This window comes from Diorhabda carinulata, chromosome X (genome assembly GCF_026250575.1).
Source record: "Diorhabda carinulata isolate Delta chromosome X, icDioCari1.1, whole genome shotgun sequence".
NCBI classification, from domain to species: Eukaryota; Metazoa; Arthropoda; class Insecta; order Coleoptera; family Chrysomelidae; genus Diorhabda; species Diorhabda carinulata.
In genome coordinates this window covers 58,249,812-58,274,383 of record NC_079472.1, presented here as the reverse complement: position 1 = coordinate 58,274,383, position 24,572 = coordinate 58,249,812, and the positions used below count along the sequence as shown (strand labels likewise).

The following is a 24,572-nucleotide window of genomic DNA, read 5'->3' as shown; positions in this document are numbered from 1 at the left end:
ATATTGTCTATTAAAGCAACTGGTCGAATATCGCATATTCGTTCCTATCTGTTGAATATAAGTCTTTATCTTCATAATTTTTATTTTTCTTATCTCCCAATATTGTCATTAAGAAGTATAAACATTTATCAACATTTTTAAACCGTATAATGAAGGTTATTAGTCTAAATAATTACAATTAGAATTAATTATTTGTCCCAAAATTAAGTTGACTTTTCTTTGAACTGAAAATGTGTTTCAAGATAATAAAAGATAAAACTGAAGCAATATTGAGAATTTGCTACAACTACTGCTTCTAAGGGCTTCAAATTTTAAGGATGAAAAATTTTTTGTCAAAATTTGAATAAAGAGTTTATGAAATTGTTGCAAAAACTTCTAAACAGCTTTTTCATTAATAGATAACAGACTTGCAACTGAAGATCTTTTATAAATTAACGGATTTGTATGCATATTCCTACTGTAATATTTGTTAATATTGTTTATGTTTATTGAATCTACCAGCAACAATAATTGATGTTAATTTTATCTGGACTATATTCGTTATAATGTTGCTCACATATCTTGCTGCCCCACAGACGAGTATTTGGTAAATCCACCTTGTAAATTCAATAATAAACTGATGAATTTCACGTCATTATACAATTGGACGGATGTAAATTAGTCACAACGGTAATCCCTTTACCTGCCTTTCGAAAAGTGTCATTACTAATAATATGTAAACTCGTCAGAGGCGTTTCCTTGACCACCTTCATGTATCTATAGGTACGAACGAATATATGTCTTCTTGAAAATTTAAAAGAATGTCAAAATGAAACATACGTAGAAATACAAAGTTTGAATACTGTTACCAATGACCTAACCTAACTATTTAGGTACTATAAAATATTTAATTCATTTTAGTACACATTTAATCATAGTTTATTTGTTCACAAAAACACATTGGACTATCACATTCTGCATAACATAGTTCGAAAACGATAACGGAGCAAACACGATGAAGTTTGGCGGGATTCCAAAGGTGTTGTGGTGCTTCAAATGAACCAAATGATCAATTCTGATGTTTACTGTCAACAATTAATGAAAATGTATGATACTCTCGAAGAAAAACGGCCAGAATTGTCGAATCGGAAAGGTTTAGTGTTCCATTATGATAATCCAAGGCCTTACACATCTCGTGGGAAACTATTGGAGCTTGGCTGGGAAGTGATGCCACATCCCCCATACAGCCCTAATCTGGCACCACCTGATTACCATTTATTTCACAAATGACGATGACCTCTACGCACCTGGTTCAATTGTTTTCTGGAAAGAACCCAACCAAAACTACTGTTTGTTAAAAAAAGTGATTTATTTTATACTACAAAATCGAAATTACTTCGCCGCTAACCCATTAAGTGTTTGTTATCACTATTATCGTTTCTTCAAATCAAAAAGAAAGAACGTTATTCCTGAAAGAAATAAGACGTTTTACCAATATTGTGTTTTAAGTGAAAACCTCTTCCCTGACTGATTGCTATTTGCGGAATATTTTTTTTTTTCGGGATGTTTGTTTATTCTGAAACAAGTTCTATTTTTAACTTGATACTGATATATAATTAAACTGTCAACTTTTATGGAATGAAAAATAATCAAAATTTATGAAAGTTCAGTTCATATTTTATGAATTAATCAAACAAATTTTCAACGTTCTGTGAAAATTTCTTAGAATTAGCATAATATTGGGTAATAAATGTCAAATTTTTCGTAGGTAAAGTGGATTAGAATGATTAAAAAGGAAACATATTTGCCCCACAAAGCATGTGATCGTCTAGATACTTTATATGTATTCTATAGTTGTTCAAAGATTTTCTAGTCATTTGTGTCCAAAAAGAAGAAGCTTCGTGTTGCGTGTTTGCACTTTGCAGTTTCTTTTAATATGTCTAAAGTTCCTTACTGATGACATATTAAATCTCAAATTACCGCAAAGGGCGAAAACCATAGGTTGAAAAAAAACCTGATAACATTTTTGAATACCGTAGAATAACTATTGAAACTTTTGAATTTACTTATTGAATAGTTATTTCGCAAGAAGAAATAGTTATTGAATTCAAATTCAATTCTCTAGCTTGCCAAATCCTTTTTGTCGTTCTATTGCTATCCAATTGAAACAATCTAAACTGTTGCTTTCCAATTTTTTGTTATTACATTTTATGTACGAAGATATATTGAAAAATTTTTAGCCTACTATAGAACCAAACAAAATTTCAATGTCAAAATATTTCATTATTCGTATTCTGCTTTTAATTGGATACATTTATTACAGCGAACCTGCAACGTCTCTAGACATTCAAAAAAATGTTTCTTCTTGCTCTGCGAACCAGAGCAAGAAGCTTTTATTACCTCCTCGTTAGAAGAAAATTTACGATCTATTAAACTTTTTTTCAGTTGAGGAAAGAGATGATAGTCGGACGGAGCTAAATCTGGTGAATAAGGGGGGTGTTCTAGTAATTCAAACCCTAAATCACGAATTTTTTGCATGGCAACATGAGACTTGTGTGTATGTGCGTTGTCATGCAAAAACAAAACACCTTAGGATAGCTTTCAGCGTCTTTTCTGTTTATTTTTTTCCCGTAGAGTGGTCAGTAATGTCGAATATTGATCTCCAGTTATTGTTCTACTCTTATCCAAAAAATCAATCATGATTACTCCATGGTAATCCCAAAAAACTGAAGCAAGAACTTTTCCAGCCGATTTTTGGACACGAAACTTCTTAGGACTTGGAGAACCAGAGTGTCGCCATTCCATCGATTGTTTCTTCGTTTCTGGATCGAAGATATGTACCCAAGTCTCATCCTTAGTAACAATTCTGTTTAAGAATTTTTTCGTTTTCAAATCGAGTACAAAGCGAACGCGATGCTTATACACTTGCACGCTTTTGGTCAACATTCAAACATTTGGGGATCCAATTTGCAGCAATTTTTCTCATGTCCAAATTGACGTGAACTATATGATGAACGCGTTCGTATGAAATATTCAGTACTTGAGATATCCGTTTTAGCCCAATTCGACGGTCTGATAAAATCATGTCATGAACTGCATCGATATTTTCGGGGAACGACACAGAAACTGGCCTTCCCGATCGATCTTTTTTCTTTTAATTTATTGCCTAACACTGGTTTACTTTTTTGAAGTCAAACTTTACACTGAAACTTCTAATAATTTATTGTTCGTTGCTGTGGTAACGCAATATTTTGTTTATGCATGAAACTGGTCTAGGCTAACTAGATATCAATACATCCTCGTAATGTCTTATGCTTTTGTTTCTTGTTTAATCCTTTTTCTTGTTCTTTTCCTGGAAAAGTTCTTTTTCGCGCATGATGAAGTGTAATTGCCGTACTGATTCTTTCATTCACCTCTGCGTCTTAATTTCTATCGCTCAGTACGTCAACGCTTGAAAAGTAGAAAGTTTTCACTTCTTCCAATTGTATTTCATCTATTTTGCTTGCTTCATGCTATATACCTACTTCCAGGTTAATCAATTTTGCTTCAATTCTTCTTTAGTTTTAATACCAAATGTTCAACAAAACACATCCAGAGAATCCAACTATTTCCATATTTCTGTATACTATTTGTATATGTTCCATTTTTGTTTTCACTTCTTCCATTATCCATTGTCATTTAAAACAGCGCATATATGCTGACAGGTAACTGAAGACCAACAGTGATTGTGTTAATGTCAACAGTGTTCTCGATGGTAAGCATATTATTTTAGTTTTCTATTTTAATCATTTGATATTATTTTGTTTCGGCCCTTCTCTTGATAATGGCGTCGAAAATTTTCAAAATTCTTCCAACGTTTTCCTAGCCAACCCCAAGGTACGGTACTTCAAACTTCATAAGGAATTGTCGAGTTATGGGGGTAATCCCATATTATGGGCTCAATAAATCGATTTTTTTTCATAAATTGCTTTCTTAACATGTGTAGAATACGGTAGTGAAGTGATTTTTGAAAATTCGAAATCGATTTAAAGATACAGCAGGTAGAAGAAAGAGCTGTTCGGAGCGCTGAGTTGGCAGTTGGCATTTATACATTTATAGAAGATTAGACAAGTTTCTACAGGCTTAAACAGAAATTTCTATAGTTATAGGAAGCAATACTCTATGGACCAGGCATCGCTGATTGAGGGAAAATTGAGATTTTCATAGTTTTAAATGGTCTTGAAACTTAAAACGCGTTTTTCTCAAAACTGTGTTTTTCAAACTTTCCTCCATAGTATCTCAAAAACGGCTTGACCGAAGGACTTGAAATTTATAGGGCACACTCAACACATGTAAACGCATGAAATGAACTATTATCAATCGAAAATTTCCAAAATTTCGATTTTTTATAGCAAAAAACAAAAGAAAACACAAAATTCACAACTTTTATTTCAAATGTCTACCAAAAGTCCAATTTTTTGAATATTCATTTGGTAATAGTTCATTCCGTGCATTTAGGCTTACAGAATAGAACGTCGTTTTTTTTTTGTTTCAGATAAGCCAATCAGCCGGAATCGTGGAGGAAGTGCGAGCTCATTTTTTCGATGCGGGGGTGTTCAGAACGTTGTAACTCAAGTTCTACACAATATTTTTAGCTTAAAATTTATATTTATACTGTCGAAATATATGTTAATGAATGATAATAAACTTAAAGCTCCATCTATTTACTGGTCGTAGAAAAAAAATCCCTAAAAAACAGGCCGACACATGGGATGACCCCCTTATACATCGGGGACAGCTGTAAAGAAGGAGTAGGACTACTCGGATTAGATCTTTTTTACCGAAGAAGATAGAAAAGGGTTTACCCGAAGCACACACACACACACACACACACTCATTAGGACGTCCAGACAAAGAGTGGATAACCAACAGGTTAACTCTTAACAAAAAGATAGAGCTCAGGGTAGAGAAAGGAGTCTACGCGCGAAACTGCGACGCGTACCTGGATGACAGGAAGTGATGGAATGTCCTTTTTCGCATCCATCCATGGATCTATCCGAGGGTGAATGCTTGGAGGGAGGGAATTTCTCACGCACGCTCGTGTGTGTATGTCCATTTGACCCAATCATTTTTTATTTTGTTTTAGGCTGCCAAATATTTTTTAAATATGTATTTCTTCCATTCCTAAAGACGTATTGCGATTTCTCTAAGATACTCTCCTGGAATTTAGCACGTTTAGCACGAAAACACGATTTCAGTCTAGTCTTTTGTCAATTTTTTTAATTCGATGTATGAATTGCCCTCTATTTCTTTAATTTCGTAACATTTCTGATATAATATTGACTGCTTTACCCCTTTTTCATCATTTTCTAGTTAAATAAACATTCATATTGTATAGGTTCGAACTAATATAGTAAAAAGTTCTTAATTATAGTTGTCCATTTTCTTGAAAATTATTACATAAAAATGGACGCCCTTACGATCGTACTCACATATTTTCACTGTGCCTAAGGGAATGTTCGTCCCATTTTATTGCTGTCTGCATTTACAAAAAGTCTTGAAATGGTACTTTGAGAAACATATATGAAATTTAGACGATGCAATAAGCTATCTAATTTATTTATAAACTTTGTAGCTTCTGGTGAAAGTCGGACATTTTATATGAGAGTATAAAAAAGAAACTTTTCCGTTTCTTTCAATAGTATAAAACATAAATAGTAAAAATGAGTTTATTTGTTTGATATTACTTCGAGATTTACATAAAAATGGATATTGAATATCTTGTTCGTCAATTCAAAAATGAATTTAAAAAAAATAAAGCATTATCCTACCCAGCATTGCTAGAAATAGCTAAATATACTGTTGAATTCCATAATTGTTAAGGGTGCCTAATGTAAAACGATTTTACAGGACAATCAAATTGTGAGTAATAGTTATTGAATTTTTTAGTACCGCCAAAAAGATAAAAATTCAGTATTAATAAAAAATTAGATAATAGTAAGTGGGTTCTAACAACAACGGATAAAACTTAACACACTGTTTACACCAACATCAAAATTACACTGTCTGACGCGCGTTTCGATAACCAAGTTATCGTCTTCAGAGTCTGAAGTTGGGAAAGAAGTTTACCTTCCAAAACAATACCTTTCAATAAATTTCTCTTTTATATTATGACGGGAAGGTCGAAACGATGTCTTACAAACCAAAAATAATAGTTTTCGTTATTTGTTCACTTTATACGATTTAACAAGTTAAAACTTGCAAGCACCGGCTGATTTGTTTATTATACTTCAACTATGAATTATTTCCCTGGATGTTTATGATTGTAGTTTAGACGCAGTTAGCCCTGTGAGACGCAAGAACGTGCCGTGCTTTAAGCTTTTTGGACCAAAACATCTTTTTGTAAAATTCGTAAACGAATCGTTTGCATTCTCGCAAATTCAGACTTGTAAGTTTTAAAATGGACAAAATCGAGGAACTATCGGTTGAAACGTGTGCATTAATCGCATGTCTTCATAGTCTAGGCAAGAGGAACCGTACCATTGCCTCGACGTCCCTTGGAAAATTGTATCACCTGGAGCTTTGGCAATAAAAACGTTCAGGGCGGCCTCGAAAAACCACAACCGCTGAAGACAAAGTATAGTATTGATCAGTAAATTTGATCGACGACTCACTGACACAGAGATAGCAGTAAATATCGATGAATCTACGGAACTGACTTTGAGTACTTCTAGAATGAAAAGGAAATTGAGCAAAGCTGCTTTTTTGGGAAGGTTGGCAGTCAAATAATAAAATTAAGAGGTTGCAGTGGACTAAAGAACTTAAAAATTAGATGAAGGAAGAGTCGAGTTTTATGGAGTGATGAGTCAAAGTTTAAGGTTTATGAGTCTAAGCGCAGGTCAAAGGAAGAACGGATGTTATATCCATGTGTAATCTCGACTGTAAAACACAGCGGAGGCTCGCTAATGGTTATCGGGTCATTTGAAGGAAGGGAGACTGGGGACCTGGTAAAAATTTAAGGGATTTTGAAGAAAGAAAGTTATAAAACATATTAAACGATCATGTAGTATGTTCTAGTCAGCGCTTGATCGGCAGCAAATTCATCTTTCAGCATGACAACGATCTCAAGCATTCCTCGAAGCAGCGCGAAGATATTTTGAAAGAATCGGAAAGGAAAAATGTTCTGAAAGTTATGATTTGGCCGTCACAGTCGCCCGATCTCAACCCGTTGAGTTTGTGTGGGATGTGGATCGTAAGGAACCAAATAGACGACGATTATTTATTGTTAAAGTTGTGCACCGAAATAATTTAAGCAAAAATTCAATTTTGTAACCATAACTGTAGTTTTTCTTTGATATATAAATATCAAAATCGATCAAGTTGTTTTGATTAATTGAGTGTCACGTAAACTATAAGTTGGGCAAAAACTATTGACCGGTAGTGTAGATTTTTATTGACGTAATTTTGTTTAATCACCTCCATTGCAAACTAAGAATAACAGATATTCAAATACTATGCCAGTGGTCGCTAAACAGTCGATCGCGAGCCACCGGGTTGGCTGCGAGCGCTGCAGCCGATTAGTCATTGCCGGAGTTACAAGTTTTTGTTTCGCAGACTGTTATTGTCACGCGTGTAGCCAGAGTGAGGTTATGTCTATGCCGTATGTAATCAATTCACGTGTACACGTTTAAGTTCTTCCCTTGTTTGTTTTTACTATGGATAATTCAAGCAAAAAATGCCGGAAACTTATCACTATCATGGCCATGAGGAGTGCGAAGCCGATTATTTTTTTATGCAAGTTAGAGATAAATGTCTGTGTTTACTTTGTAATGTGAGTAATGTTGAGCGTCATGTCGGGACAGTTCACTGTGGAATTGTAAAAGATAATCCGCTGAATTCAGCTCTAAGAAGAGAGAAAGTAAGTGGATAACAGTCAATTTTTAAAACACTAGACAAGAACAAGACAGCTACCGAGGTGTCATTCCGGGTTTCCAATGTCATCGCTCAACATATGAAACTGTAGGAAGATGGTGAGTTCATTAAAATTGCATTTTCAGAAGCTACAGATACATTATTTGATAACTTCAAAAATCAAGCTGAGATCATGTCTGCTATTAAATCTGTTTAGGTTCCTGCTAATGCAGTGATGTGAGGAGTTGAAGCTATGAGTTCTGATTCAGTTTCACAGCTTAAAACTGATTTTGATGGTTGTAATTATTTTTCCTTGATGAATCAACTGATAGAGTTGATACAGCTCAGTTTGCTATTTTTGTAAGAATGGTATTTGAAGATTTTGAAACGAAAGAAGAGCTGGTAAAGGTTGTGCCGCTCACTAGGCATTCAAGTGGAAATTATACATTTTTTGCATTCAAAAAGCTCATTGAACCTGAAAACATTCCTGTGAAAAAGTTGGTGGCTATAGCTACGGATGGAGCTGATACAATGGTTGCCGTGGAAAAAGGATTCATTGCCTTGTGTCGTAGACAGTGACAAACCAAAATTTTTGTCTTACCATTGCATCATACATCAGCAGTCACTGTGTGGATAGTTCTTAAGCATGTCAAGAAAACAGTTGTCAAAATAGTAAAAAAAAACGACTTTTCAGAGAACTAATTGAAGAGTTCGAATGCCAGTATGGTGATCTGTTGCTTCATATAGAAGTTCGTTTGCTTAGTAGAGGCAGAGTTAGTTATGCAACGTTGCTACCTGCACTGGTGAAATTCTTGAAAGATCGGGGTGAGCATCTCACCGAACTGGAAGATCCCACATGGCTACAAGATTTTTCCTTTCTTACTGATATAACTGAAAAGTTGAATGGCTTAAGCTTGTAGCTTCAAAGCAAAGATAAGAACATCGTTGGAATGATTTCAGATGTAACATCATTTTCAAAAAAGCTCGAGCCGTTCCAGAAAATATAACACATGAATACAAGCACTTTCCTAGTCTGAAGCGGATCGTTGACAAACGAAATCCTCCAATAACCAAGAATACGTGGAAATTCTTTCGGACTTAGATAACAATTTGATCGACGATTCCAAGATTTAAAAAATATATTGATTGGTGCACAGTTCGTCAACTCTCCCGTTGTAGAGATCGATGAAGAAGATTTTTCAGTTTGTGTTGTAAAACATTTTGGTGGAGATCAGGCTGCCGTTGAAATAGAAGTTGTTGATTTTCAGAATGACCTGTATCTAAAATCCTTCTCTACCACTGAAAATGTCTGGCCTCTGGTCACCAAAGAAAACTATCCAATTGTGGTTCAAGTTGCATTGAGATTGAAAGCTACATACTACAGTTCTACATACTTGTGTGAAGCATCTTTTCCAAGTATGAAATTCATAAAAAACAAATTTAGAAACTGATTGATGAACATTTGAACAATTGCATCAGAATGACGGCTACAATATAATCTCCAAAGTTTAAGAAAAAAATTGTTGGCCAAAAAAAGTTCCACTCCTCTCGTTGAAATGAACATTTAAACTTTTTTGTTACACTTTTTATATATTTTGATTAATACTAGAAATAAATGTTCGTTTGTAATAAATTAGTTTGTGTACTTTTTTTGCCCAGTATTTTTAGGTTTATAAATACTAGGATGGGTTACTAACTCAAAAGTTTGGCAACCACTGTACTATGCACTAGTTTTTCATAATGGTGAACGGTGCTAAAATAAATAGTAGTCTATTGAAGGTTAACCAGACTTAAGGTGAACAGAAAAACGATTCTCTTACAAAACATTTATTTCTCTCAAATAAATACAGCAATTAAAAAAGATGTCCACGCAATCTAATCTAATAATATGATTCATCTTGCATAAATTTCATAATCAGCAATGAATCTTTCATAGATTAACATTAATGATATAATGAATATTAATTTTGAAATGAACGTGACCTTAAAGGTCGTTCACTATTGAGTGCATACCTAGAATCAGAAGGAAGCATATAGATACCACCAATTATTATGAATTTTATAAATTACGTAATTATATTTAATAGATGTTGTTGCACTTCAAATTTAATTTCACTTTGTTGTTCAAACATACCAAAGCGAAGAACAAAGTTTTATTTATTCAGAATTAATTACAAGTTGCATATATTTAAAAGACAAATTTGCATAGCAAAAATACGCTTGACCACTTAACAAACAAATAAAAAATTAGTTTCGAATGTCATAACGGAAGGTATGTATCAAACAAACCGTGAACTGTCAACTGGATAGTATTTAGAGAGAACAAAGGAACGCAAGTTACGTAGTGAATTACATTCACATTCGCAAACTCACCTGTTTCCCTGAGATTTTTTCGTTTTTGGCCGTTTGATAACACTCCTGAGATCATCTGGAAAACGCAAGGTTGAAGCATACCCGTGTTCTGCTTCTACAACAAAATAAACAGCTATACTATAATTCGATCGAAAACAGCTGATTCTTTATATAAAAATAGAGCGTGTAGATTGTAAGTTCCGAAGTTTTTACCTACCCCTTTCTCGTCTAGCAATATATTCAGCAGCTTCTAGAAGAGTTTCAATGGAGTTCATATTATTAAATAATTAGATATACTACGATAAATCCGTTATCTCTCGACCGAATAAAACAGTAGCAATTTAGCACCACACACAAGTTCACCTTCTCCGCGTCGAATACAAACTGACGGTATATTGTTGGCACTCACCACTCGATTTATCGATATCGCGCGCGCGGTTGCTGCCTCTAAGTTGTTCGCTTCTTGGTTTTATCGCGCTCCGCGAATTTTACATCGATGTTGCCAATTCGAAATTGTAAACTTCCTCTTTTCACTTGTAAAATGATTAAATTTTGATATTTAATTATTGTATCAAGATATACTGAAGAATTTAAGTCCCTAGGATTTACCACATATGTAATATGAACAGTTCCTATTAGTGGAAACTGTTTCGACTAAGGAAGACAGAATGGCAACGATTTCTCTATCCTATGAGGTTCAAGCTCAGTTCTGCGCATCCTAAAGCATGCGCAGTATACATAGTGTCTCGAACGAGAGAGAAAATGAATATTGTCGCACCGTAACGTAGGGACATGTTTCCTGATTGTCCATATATGGAACCACCTTCAAATAATTCAAGATCAGACCGGAAGTCGACATCAATTTGGTTAGAACAAAAAACATTGCCGTGATCCATCTAAATATAAGCGATCTGTGTTTATTGACGAAAATCGCTTGTCAATAGATGGCGCTGAATTTGGCTTTTTAGATTATTATTATAATTGAAGGATTATCAGATTAGGAATATTACATATATAGATTTGTTGTATTTCTGTAGTTTAAACTGACGTATGAAGCTTATACTTCACTTGTGAAATCCGCAAAAATTACAAAGTGGGCGAAATCTATTAATTTTGTTTTAAACTTCAATAGAAGTGAACAACAAAGCCAGAATACGAACTAATTTTATTGTTTTATAAACATTAAAAAATGGTATTGTGAATTTTAAATGCTACGACCATCTTCCTACACAGAAGGTGTTCCGACTAAGTAAATCATATAGCGTATCGTTCCATCTCTCCTCCGAGCGTTTCAGTTAGTTCTGCGCATCTTTTGCGCGCATGAAGCATGCGCAGTATACATAAAGTGTCTCGAACGAGAGACAAAATGAATATTGTCGGCACCGAAACGTAGGGACGTTTTTTCTATATCAACTGTCCATCAAATAATTCAAGTTCGACGTCAATTTGGTTAGAACAAAAAACATTGCCGTAATCCATCTAAATATAAGCGATCTGTGTTTATTAACGAAAATCGCATGTCAATAGATGGCGTCTCATGCAATATCCTACTAGCAACATTATCGGTTCGGTCCCATTTTTTTTGCGTGTACAGTCCCTGACCAAATTATTAGACGCACTGTATTTTTTAAATAATTTTATGTTTCTTAAGAGTTTTTATGCAGTAATTGTATATTTAAACTACAATAATATTAATTTTTATTTTGAAGATTTGTTGTAGACTACCTATTTGTATTTATTTTTAACATATGGCAACACTGTGTTCACAATGTGATACATGAACGTAAACAAGTACAAACCTGTATTAGTCGCGATCGGAATCTCGTCAGGTACTGGCGTGTTTCTGTGGCTTTATGAACTGCTATTGTTTAACAGTTTAATACTACTCAGTTATTTGTTTATTTTATTTGTAGTGTTAAAAAAGGAGATCTTTCACCACGTAAAAAAGCTGAAATGAAGGCCCTTGTGAATGCGAAAACATTTACAAACCGCGAAATTTCACGAAGATTGAAGGTTTTTGAAGTTAGTGTACGACGCATAAAAAAGAAAATTGAGTCAGGAGAGGAATTAAGTCCAAAAAGAAAGAAAAGATGCGGTAGAAAACCAATTTTCTCTCCACGGTCAGAGAGATGTTAAAGATGATAAAATCACAACTCCAGGATGCTAGCGTAAAAGCTTCTGAACGCACTGTTCGAAGAAAATTGAAAGAGCTAGATTTTAAGGCCTGTCGTCCCGCCAGGAAATCCAAGTCAACAGCTGCAATGAAAGTAAAGCGCCTGAAGTGGGGCAAACAATGGAAAGACAAAGATGTGAACTTCTGGAGATCGGCAAGATATTGTAATTTAATCAAAAATTTACACATTCAAATCATTTTCAGTTAAATAAAGCAAAAAAACATGAAAGTTTGAATATTTTTTTCTATTTTTGACAGATCTGCTTCAGTGACGAAAGCACATTCGAAATTTTGCAGGATAAAGCTCTGTAGGTGCGTCGTCGTTGTGGAGAAAAGTTCCTGACTGTGTCGTTCCAACGGTTAAACATCCCACCAAAGTGATGATTTGATCAGTCATCAGCGGCAAGGGCACTGGACGTCTGTACGTCGTAAAAGGAATAATGAGGCAAGATCAGTACAAAGAAGTATTACAAAATCACTTGATTCCGCAGCTCAGAGAATGGTTTCCAAATGGAAACCATTCACTTTCATGCAAACATAGAACTCCCTGCCACACTGCTCGGTCTGTCAAAGTTTTTTTGGCAGAAGGAAATATCCCTCTGTTGTATTGACCGGGTAATTAACCCGATATGAATCCGATTGAAAATGTGTGGGAGCTAATGAAAAGAAAAGTAGCTAAAAATATGATTACTAACAAAACCCAGCTTTTAGAAAAGATTATTCATGTGTGGAATCATCATCATTATCAAATTAATGTTGTTTTATTTATGTTAAATTAATTGGTCATATATTAGATAATATAAAAATAAAAAAATAATGCAATTTAAAACATTAAAACGGTACAATATCACCCGGTAATTAATATTTTACATGAAATCTAGCAGTGCGTCTAATAATTTGGCCAAGGACTGTAAGTTGCATTTTTAAAGAGAAATGAGTTTCTAATCGATGATATTACGTTTCATTTTCCTGACAAGTTTTTCAAATGTTTTTTCATCTATTTTCAACTAATTTTTGTATGTTTTCTCATCTAATTCTATAGCTAAACTCAGGTTTTTCTTTTCCTATCTAGCCAGGGCCTGGCCTATCATCCCCAGCGCCGTTCTTTTTCCATCAGACTCCAAAAAAAAGGCAGCAGCAGATATAATTATTACCAGTGATGTACTGACCATTTGTTTCTTGTTTTCTTTACCTAGTTTTTTTTTGATTTTTAAATTATCCACAAAAGATTGAATGAAGTTTGAGGTTAGGAAATTGTTTACTGTTACTTTTGGAATTTTAATTACTGGTAACCATGACGTAATTGTAACAGACTTGCATAATGTCAAACGACGTGCAATATTCCTCTATGTTATATTTTGATCTTGCAAGGAATTGCATGCAATTTCTTGCATGTTGTCTTGCATCATGTCAACCGGCCTTTAAAAGTAAACTGCTGTCAAAAAATACGAAAATAGTCATAATACAACCAGTTTTATTGTATGAAGCTAAGGTGTGGACACCAACAAAATACACCCAGAAGAAGTTAATAACATTTGATAATAAAATATTAAGGAGGATATATAGGCCAGTTTTCGAAGGAGAACAGATATTGTGGCAGTGATAAGAAGTAGAAGAATTAGGTGGATGGGTCATGTAAAAAGAAGGGATGAAGAGATAACAATAAGAAGAGTGTGGAGAGGTAAAACAGAAGGGAGGCACCCTCTGGTAAGACCAAGAGCAAGATGGAATTACCAAGTGGGTGAAGATGTAAGAAGCATATAGAAAAATTATGGAGGCAACTTCTTGTCCAGGCCAAAAATCAACTTGGATTTGAGTGCCACAGTAGTAGTTGTAGTATGAAGATATAAAAGAAATAATTAATGACTATTATTATTTAGTAATAACAGTATGTAGCAGGCGTACTTAAAATTTATTATCGGTTCTGTCAAGTTAGCGAGCCAATTCTAGCTGTACTTTGCCATGAAACTCTCGATTATTTTTCAAAATAATGGGGTGGCTCATTAATTTGAGAGCGGGCCACCCCTATAATATGCCTCTTCATTTTTTTAATACCTAAAAAAGCCATTTCTACGTATGATATATTGATAAGAAACGGTTTTTCCCCGTTTTACCCCAAATACCAACGAACCCTAAGTTCGACAATGGTATTTTTCCCCGATTTACCCCAAATGTCAACGAGCCCCGAGGTCGACAATAGTATTTTTCCCCAATTTACCCCTGATGTCAACGAACCTCGAGGTTGACAATAATATTTTTCCCCGATTCACCCCAGATGTCAACGAACCCCGAGGTCGGCAATGGTATTGTCGTGAAGGGCAAATCAAGTGGCAATTATTATCTTTGTGCTTTATTACTCTTACTGTTTGAAGAGATCTAATATTCCAGGGGGTGCCTCATTACATTGACAGTTAGCTGACCACTCCCTGGAATATTGTTTCCCTTTGTACGAATATTGAAACTGAAAGCATAGATAATTGCAGCTTCAATAGCCATACAAGAAACTACAGACCCCGATGTTGGGGCACAGTAACATACGGTGAGAAACGGGTAGAAGGAATTAGGGTTTTTTTGGCATGCTTATCAACTTGGTGTGCTACCTCCTGCTGCTACACAATAAATCCTTTGGGTCGCAGTGTATACAAGACCCCAAATCCATATATACATATAGAACCTCAAAGTTCAAGTTAGTGCGAAAAGTTGAAAGAAATAATTCAAGAAATGGATTGTTATAAATATAATTTTATTATTTTTTTTGTATAAATTATCAAAAAACTGTAGTTAATATTATTCCAAAATAAATTATTAATTTTTGATTTTTAGTTAAGGTAAGATGTACATATACGATTTATTAAACACATATATTCTACATTCTATCTTCTTCTATCAAAAGAAATCAAACATGAAGACATAAGATTCGATTGACTGTTTCACAAGACCAACTGCAAGAGACATACGCAATAGTTTGACAAAACTCAGTTGAAAGTTGATGTTAACCTTGTAAATAAAATGCAAACAATTAAAAAAAGTTGGATTTCTTGCTTAATTACCAATTCTTAAAAGGCTTTGTGTAAATAGTAAGTAAAGTGTTGGAGTATAGCAACGATGCGCACACTAAATATAATTGTGCCTGTGCGAAATAAAAATGCCAGGTAGACGGGAAACCAAGAGAGCCAAATTTTATTGCTCTTCCCCTTCCGTCTGAAGAGCCCCGAAGGATGACCCACCACGGTCAGTCCGCCACCAGCCCACGCGACAGCCAGTCGCATTCAGCAGTTCACATCCAGTTATCAGTGTTTATACAAAAGTGTTTTTTACAGTCCATTCATTTATAATTAAACGAAAGACTTTTTCAAGTGCATTTTACATACTGCGTTACGTGCATAATTTTATTCATGTATTATTGTGCTTCATTTATGTATTATTAATAAAGTCAATTTAATAATACTTATTGTTTATTAACATTTAACAACATAAAGTAAGCTTTGTGAAAATAATATACAATAGAAAAGGAATAAAGATTAAAAAAGGCACAAGGAGGCAGATCATACTAGATAGAATTGTTAACTGGAAAAAATTATCATAATTGGAAATTTAGAATGGAAATAATCTTGGCTGAAAATGGAGTGAAAGGATATGTAGAGCCTGTCATAGATGAAACTGATTTCACAAGTAAACAGAAGGAGGAAAGTAAGAAAAAAGAGGCAAAAAGCAATGTCTTCAATTGTGCAATTTGTGAATGACAATCAGTTAGGAGTTATTAAGAGAAAAGGAATCGGCTTTTGAAATGTGGGAAACGTTACGAGACAAATATGAAAAGAAAGGGATACCCGGTCAGTTGCATTTAAGTCTTAAGAGACAATTTCAACAGTTATTGAGAATACAACAGGTTTGACATTTGTTGATGTGAAAAAGAAACTACTTGCTGAGTATGAAAAACGAAAATTATGTAAACAAACTAAGGAAAATACCAGTGTTCCGTATGCTTTACAAGCACAGAATAATCAAGATTGTTATCAGTGTGGAGAGATACACATTTTAAGAGAAATTGTCCTCAAAATAATTGGAGAGAAAGAGATGGAAAATGATTACAAATCTGGTATCAGAGAAAGCCTGACATAAGTAACTTTAGAATTTTTGGTTGTTTGAGTTATAGCCACATTCCAAGAGAGCGTCGAGGTAAATTAGATTCAAAGGTTGAAAAATGAATAATGATTGGCTACAGTCCCACAGGGTATCGTGTGATCGAAAATCAAACATCACCGTCGATGTTAACTGGTATGGAGTTGACAATATTAACATCGCATCTTAACATTTTACGTCCACTGGAAGCAGCGACTAAGGAAATATCTGGCGATAAATATTGTTCTAGTGCCAAGGTCATTCCATTAGTGCACTGTATGATATCAAAACTGAAAAACCTAATAAATGAAGAGCCTTTAATCAAGGAGGTACATAAACGCACTCTTACCAAGATTAACAAACGAATGGGAGCTATCGAATACGTATCATCATTGACTACTGCTACAATATTGAACCCGAAGTTCAAATAACTTCATTTTTTGAAGATCCGTTGACCTGCGCAAATGCCTTTAGTAACTTTAAAGATACAATTTAAATAAAACCAAGTAGGATGAATATTATGTACTACTACGAAATCTGACACGGACAATTCCGACAAAATTAGTCTTTCATCGGATTATAGTCTCTGAACAATCACCAGAAACTGGTCTAGCTGAATTGGAAAACGAATAAACCAGACGAAAATCTTTCTAATGAGGGCTCCAGTTAGTAGATTGTACGAAGGTAGATGACAAGGTACAGTTCCCAAAGTTATATAATCTCGTTTTTAAATATTTAATAATAGCGGCTAGCTCTGTTCCATCTTAGCAACTTTTCTCGAAAACTGCGCAAGTTTTAACCCAGCAAAGAAGCAGACTGCAAACTAAGAGAGTTGAAAAAATTTAGCTATTGCAAAGTCTAAAGAAAAATTATTGGGATTTATGAATATATAAAATTGATTTGTTTCTGTATTCTGTTTATACTCAAATTAACCTAAACCCTATCTGATTGTCAATAATTTAAACTAGTTGAATACAAATCCCTTACGATATATCGCAAAGTATCGATATACAGTTGAATATCTAGAATCCGGACTGATTCGTTCATATCGTAATTTTTAGCTTCTGTATTTGACACTAGATGGCGACTCCATCCATGACCATAGCATGAGGAATCAGAATTTTACGGATTTACGAAAGTTTCGCGATCGCAATGTAGTTCCGCGGTACTTTGCGATCGCGAACCTGAAGACAAAGAGAAGCTAGTACTCTCTGACGTAGTTTGTAAATAGTTGACGCATGCGCAGTGCTCGGAGATCAGAGTGGTTGAGGAGGGGAGGGTTAATTCAAGATTTGCTTTTGTTTAAATCGAGAATCGTCATTTCGTTAAGAAAATGAACTGTAAACGAGGTGTAGACAATATTACTACTTCGAGTTGTACGAAAACAAAATAAAGCAGTCTTAGAATTACAGTGTAACTTTAAAAAAAATATGAGCGAGGAACTTTCGTTCGTGATGCACTGAATTTGAAATAGGAATAACAACCGTCTATGATATAATTAAGATGGCGCCATCATAAACGCATTCAAATGTTAGTATGATGTAAAATACGGAAAAATCCGTATTATGTATTATGTATTATATCGAGATATTATCGATATTTTTTTTGTATAAACATCCCTACTGAGTACACAGAAACTTTAGATTCAATGTCAAAAGACACCGCATGCAATGTTTCATTATTCTGGTAAACAAATAAATAAATTTTGTAGAGTTTCCAGTAATTTGTATTTTCTTATTCTTCGCTCAAAAAATTACTTTGTAACCATTTTGGCCTAGTTGTCTCCATATTTTTATTCCTACATCTCTCGAACTGGATCAACGTTCAACAAACGCAAAGAATTATGGAATACACATTGTAATGCCTTCAGCAGATATATTCTTGCATGAATGATAGAAAACATGTGTTCCTTCGGATTCTAAAATTAAGAAAGATAATCATTATTTTATATTTTTTATGTTTTTAATATTAAATTTTTATCGTTTGGCACCATTTTATTCTAATGATTTTTATTTGGTCTTGGCTCCCCTAGTAAACTTTCAAGTTTGCCTATGTGGCAACTTATCTTAAAGATACAAGCAATATTGCAACAAAAAATTATTTTAGTCCGTAAATATAAATATTTTTGTAAAAGAAATCAGATTTAAGTAACTTGACAGCGAGTTCATTCAAATTTTGTTGAAAATGCCGGGTAATATGATATCTCACTGCATTACCTTTCGTCTGAATACGTCACGGACTTCGGTGAGGAGGATAGTGGTCCTTTTCTAGGTCACGGGTCGCTTTAAAGTTACATCAGAGAGGGCAGACCGTTACATAGCTAATTTCATCCGAAGAAACTGGTCGTTCGAAGTCACTTTTTACTACCGAAGAACAGTTTCGAGAAGTACCATCAGAAGGAGATTACTTACATCGAATCTAAGGGCTAAAAGACCTTTAAGGGTGCCTAGACTTTCACGACGACACATAGCTGCCCGTCTCCAATGGGCTCAAGAGCACAAGGACAGGTCCCGATTTGGTTTCCACAGTGATAGTCGGCGGGAAAGGGTCTGAAGAAGCCCAAGTAGACAGAAACGTCTCTATTTTACCAGATATGTTGTTCCCTATCATGGCGGATCCGTGATGTTTTAGGGGGTATAATATATAGCCTCCGTACACCACTTATTGTCATTAAGCGAACAATGACAGGTACCATATACGTTGAAAACATTATAAGATCAATAGTTCAGTCCTTGCGCAATGAATATGGAGCAAATTTCATTTTTCAAGATTATAATGCGAGACCACATCGCACGGAAACGGTACAAAACATACTAGAAAAAGAAATGAATTGGCCATCAAATTCGCCGGACATGTATCCCATTGAAAATGTGTGGGATTATATTGATAGAGTGATATTCAATCGAGAAACCCCTTAAAGACCTGAGTGCTGCCGATCGAGAAGAGTTGGCCAATTGATTGCAAGAAGAGGCGGTCATACGAACTATTAATTTCCTCTTATTTTATTACATTATATCTTTTTTCCCAAAATAAAAATTTTCGCACTTCAATATTTTGCACATTTTTCATTACTTGGCTTATTTTATATTTTTGGTTCTGAGCCTTGTAGAAAATTGCGAAGTTTATAGGTTTTTGGTCTTAAAGATGGTTCCAAGTTTTTGAGAAGCTACCTTAGCTAAATCAGACACGTGACTATGCCAGGACATATTGCTTCCAACCTCAACACCCAACAAGCGGTAATGTTGATATTTTATGTCCAGAGAGGACCAAATCCTGAGCTGCGGTGCCATTTTTCTTTATAAAAATAGCAGCCTGGGTCTTTGCTGCATTAAATTGATAAACATCATCGAATGCTTTTATTTGAATGATGATTTTCTTCATTAAAAATTGATCAAGACACGATTTTTCAAATTGGGAGTTCTACCACCAAAAATCAGTATCACAACCAAAGTTCATTTAAAATTATAGGAGCTACTTTTTAAAAGAGAAACTTTATTAAAATATTAGTTCTGAATTTGTGATATATTGGAAATAATTTATTTATCAGTTATATTAAAAAAAAATATTCCTACCGTTAATATCCTAACTCTTCGATAGTAAATACTGAAACTAGAAGATAGGTTTGATAAAAAATATATCAAATGTTGAGGATTTATGATCCCCTTTTCAACATCTTTGATACAACTTTTTATAACCATTGGAAACTGGATAATGTATACGTAAAATAATTCCCATTCTTCCTAAAATAAGATTTAAACAAAATTAATTAGCCCAAAATATTAAAAAAAACTCACTTTCCTAACCAATCATATATGATCAATTAAAAAATCTACGATTTAATTGACAAATTCGTAGTAATACATCAAGTTGATATTTCATTTGGAGAAATTTGTTCACTTCACCAATAGATGGCGCTATATTTCTTCTATACAGTTTGCAATAGATGGCGCTATTAATGTTTACAATTAAATTACAGATTTTTATACGAGGGTTGCTACTTAAGATGTGAAATATAGCAACACTGATGTGAATATGTCAAATCTGACATTTCCATCATAAAGTTTGACATTTTTGATAGTGAACGTACACGTTGTCTTACAACTGCTATTTAGAGATACTTGAAACAAATCGCGATCATTTTCGTGTGATAATTTCCTATGACTTTCTTCGTGGATTAAACCAACAGCAGTGAGACGATTACCTCGCTTTGACTTTTAGTGATGATACATCATCTCGATCCAACGTCTTTCGCTCGTTTTCCGAATTTATTCGTTATTTACTTCGCTACATGATGAATTTCGTGAAAACATGTACTTCTATCGGATTGTTATAGGTATATAATATATTATATATTATATACCTATAAGTATATATATTATATTATATAAGTAATATAATATAACAAAACAAGTACCTTGTAATGGTTCCGAGTCTGTTAATTTTGGAAATACATCATAATATTTAGAAAATAGATCAAAAGGTCATCAATACGATAAATACTAGAAATTCAATTAAAAAGATTTTTAAAATTCTTGGAACGGTATCTAATAGATGAAAAAGAGAATTTTTAGAAATGATTCACATACATAGTTGCGAGAAAACCAGCAATGATGAAAAACCTAAACAAATTGAGAATTATATCTCTATATTCTTCTTCTTTCTCTCTAGAGCTTTTCATGCTCTTTTTAGCGTTAGTTTATCAAAATTTTCATTTCTATTCTCCTTTCGCCTATTTTTTCCACTATTTCCGATCCTTTGCTACTTCATTTATCTGCTGTATTGTTTTCCTTTGTCTTCACCCTTCCACCCTCTATTTTTATGGCAAAACAAAAAAACAGCCCCTTTACAACGAAGGCCACGGCTACACTGGTTTGTCTACACACAAACAGCTGATTAAAGTTAACCTTTGGCGCATACATACTTTTCATGTAATCTCGTTACTTAACAGCCGTACCTTGTATAATAAATAATATATATTGATTCCATTGATAAAATTCTTAGTGATCTATATTCGTCCTTTTACGTTTGTTAATGATCGATTTGGCACCTTACAACATGGATTTTTTTAGTTCTTCCCCCTTCTTCAACTAACTTTGAACAAACTTTATCTACAGTAACTTTTCCCAGGTACGGCATATTGAAAATCTAAATTTTTTATTCACCCTAATTAAAGATTTAAATTTTTTTTGACAACTACTTACTGGTTGCTTGAGCAGAGAAAAGTCAATATCATTACAATTTGGTAGTTCAGGATACTCTCGCATTGAGACTCTTTTATCAAATTCTTTAAATAATGCAGATAATCTTGCACAATTGTAAAATATAAACGCAGCTCCTAAAAACGAATAAAATGTTAAAATACTTCGGGTTTAATATTCGATAGTCATTTTTCTATTGAATTGAAATATTTTGTTGTACTTTCAAATATTTAAAGGCACTGCTATTTTGAGCTCTCCATACCACAAGAAAAATCACTCATCATTTATCAAGTTTGAAGAGTTGTTAGACAGAAACCTAGCTAGGAAACACATTCTCAGATAGCCAACCGGCATTGAAGGTCTTGAATGTTATTGAAAGCACTCCCAAACTAGTGTGGCAGTGCAAACAAATTCTAAAATCACTAGCTAACAGAATCAAAGTAACCCTAATGTGGCTACAGGCTACCAGGGTATGCCAGGCAATGAAGAAACAGACTGCCTTGCCAAAAAAGGGGCAATGACTCCATACTTAGGACTAGAACTCTACTGTGGCCTCACAAGATGCCAAATTAATAAAGAACCGAATGGATGGCTAAAGAATCCCATGGAGTTTCACTGGAGGAACACTCCAAGTCTAAGACAATCTAAAAGATTCATAACCATACTGGTTAAGTCTACAGAACTTCTCATGATGACCAGAAATGACACATCAAATTGATGGTCGGTCTTCTGACAGGTAACTGCTCTACCTTAAGACAATAGTATGGCAGAGGACAACCATAAATTTTGCAAAAACGCCATGAAAACAGCAGAGCATCTATTCTTCAAATATCCTGAAAATTTCACTAAACAGAATAAGTACCTTGACGAAGTAATGCTAAACAACTTGGAAAGTGAGACACAAAAAACCCAGGAAAATTGCCTTTTGAAAGCAGGGGGTGCACAGTGGGTGTAAAGCTGTAAAACAATTTTGTTCTTAAGTAAACTTATACCAAAATGCAAGAATTTTGCTGTATTAACTTATTTCATCTGATATATAAGCATTTTTTAAGAGAAATCCCTAAAATTATAAGAGGATATAAGATACCTTTGTTAGCAGACTGTAAATCATTTGGAGTAATTTTTATAGATTTTTGGGGCTTGTTAGTTAACATTTCTATTGTTACCGATCCTGTACCCAAATTATCAAAATAATTTTCCCAACTAGGATTAAGTTTCACTTGAATTCCATACTTATGCTGTGCCATCATTCGCATATCAGCTGATCTCTTCCTATAAATCATCCATTCCATGTTAAATGATAAAGTAAAATAAAACCATACTCACTTATACAACTCGGAAGCCTTATATGTACTTTTTACACTTTTTTCATTAACTACTGGTCCACATAATATTGTTTTTTTATCTTTTTCCACAGGATTTAAAACTAAATATACATTGCAGGTATTGGATGTTGATTTCGACGTATTTTGCATTATAAAATTTGTACTTATATCTTTTAATAGTTTTAATCTCAAATTAGTTAAATCCAATTGATTTATATCGCTACTTTCTATATTAGGAGAAATTTTAATAATCACATTATTTTTAATAATATCGCTGAAACCATATGTATCACTATGTTCCAAAACATCTTGTATAACAACCCTAAACAAATCAAATGATTTATTAAAAAAAATATGGGCATCATTATTCTTAACATTAATTTGTTTTATTTGTATTTTCCAGTTACTGCTCTCAGTAATTAATATATTTAGTAAACTGTCTTTATCACTCTTCGGGTATTTGTACTGCAGTATAGTAGTTATTCCAACATGTGCAACATTTTTATTGTCAATTAAAGTAGACCATTTATTAATGCATAAAGGAAAACTGATTTCACCAAGTTCATCCAATTTCTTTGTATGTTTTCTAATAATATTATGATCGTATTCCTTCCTGCTTACCAAAAAGTCTTGAAGACTTAATAAGAAGTCTTCTAGAATATACATTTTTGATAATAAATAGTTTTTTCAATTGAAACCATTTAATTTATTTGGCAATATTTTGATTGGAAACTTTAAAAACATAACCAAAGAAACCAACCAACAATCAGTGTCGCCACTAAGTTCAAACCAAAACTCCCCAACTGCAAAACAAATATTTATTATAGTATATATAGTAGCGCTCTTTTTGCATGAAATAACTCAGTTATTTGACGAATGATTGAATAGTTTGAAGATATATATATATATATATATATATATATATATATATATATATATATATATATATATATATATATATATATATATATATTTAAGAAATCAGATCATTTGCAAAAGGAAAGCAATTATTTCTTCTAATATAACAATTTTACTGAAATATAAGCTATGAGTTAAACTCTAATTTAAAGCAAGATTTCTCTATTTTACAGATCACGTTTGACATAGACATTTTTTTGTCAGTTGTCACTAGCGCGAAAATATAACCAAAATTTATTTGTTTTAATGTTGAATTATTTGAGAAAGTTGTGTAAACAAAAATTAATAAAGAATAATTTCTAATTACAATTTATCTAACAATGAAGGAGTACTTACTTTTATTTAACCTTATGAAAAAATGTTTTCGATAGAAGTACAATAAATTTGAAAAATAATTGGGACAATTTAAATAATAGGACGAATAAATTTTTGTTTTTTCGGCGCCTCTACAATGTTGATAATTTCTTCATCATCACTGTCGAGTTCATTGTGTGAAAATTTGAGCAATTTGAAAAAGTTAGATTCGTATTCTCACTTTCTGGTTAAACTTGAGTTTAAAGTACCTCCAAACCGTCGGTAACGTTTGAACCACAGTTTGTCGGAGAACGCCATCTA

The 24,572-nt window shown here is 33.6% G+C and overlaps 2 protein-coding genes across 2 annotated transcripts in view; both read right to left on the bottom strand.

Annotated features, from left to right (window-relative positions):
* The window catches only part of LOC130900790 (max dimerization protein 1-like), a 302,666-nt gene extending 292,030 nt beyond the window's left edge, over nucleotides 1-10,636 (bottom strand). The window contains exons 1-2 of the mRNA XM_057811660.1: nucleotides 10,439-10,636; nucleotides 10,243-10,336 (exon numbers count right to left, since the gene is read on the bottom strand). Of these exons, the coding sequence (XP_057667643.1) occupies nucleotides 10,243-10,336; nucleotides 10,439-10,496 (152 nt within the window). The 5' untranslated portion in view covers nucleotides 10,497-10,636. The remainder of the gene's footprint in view (nucleotides 1-10,242; nucleotides 10,337-10,438) is intronic.
* A 4,499-nt stretch (nucleotides 10,637-15,135) lies between these two features.
* Nucleotides 15,136-23,829, bottom strand: LOC130900788 (DALR anticodon-binding domain-containing protein 3). The gene is made up of 5 exons (XM_057811658.1): nucleotides 23,041-23,829; nucleotides 22,802-22,986; nucleotides 21,718-21,851; nucleotides 20,089-20,256; nucleotides 15,136-18,434 (listed from the first exon to the last, which is right to left on the bottom strand). The coding sequence occupies exons 1-5, from the start codon at nucleotides 23,703-23,705 to the stop codon at nucleotides 18,315-18,317; spliced, it is 1,272 nt and encodes a 423-aa protein (XP_057667641.1). The 5' UTR covers nucleotides 23,706-23,829; the 3' UTR covers nucleotides 15,136-18,314.
* Nucleotides 23,830-24,572: the final 743 nt, after the last annotated feature.

Excerpts from the sequence above, each read along its gene's own strand:
- LOC130900788 (XM_057811658.1), bottom strand. The coding sequence starts at position 23,705 with ATGTATATTCTAGAAGACTTCTTATTAAGTCTTCAAGACTTTTTGGTA. Across the intron at positions 20,257-21,717 it reads TTTCTCTGCTCAAGCAACCA|GAAGAATGGGAATTATTTTA; the intron begins GTAAGTAGTTGT and ends ATCTTATTTTAG. Across the intron at positions 18,435-20,088 it reads GAAGAGTTAGGATATTAACG|AATCCGAAGGAACACATGTT; the intron begins GTAGGAATATTT and ends TCTTAATTTTAG.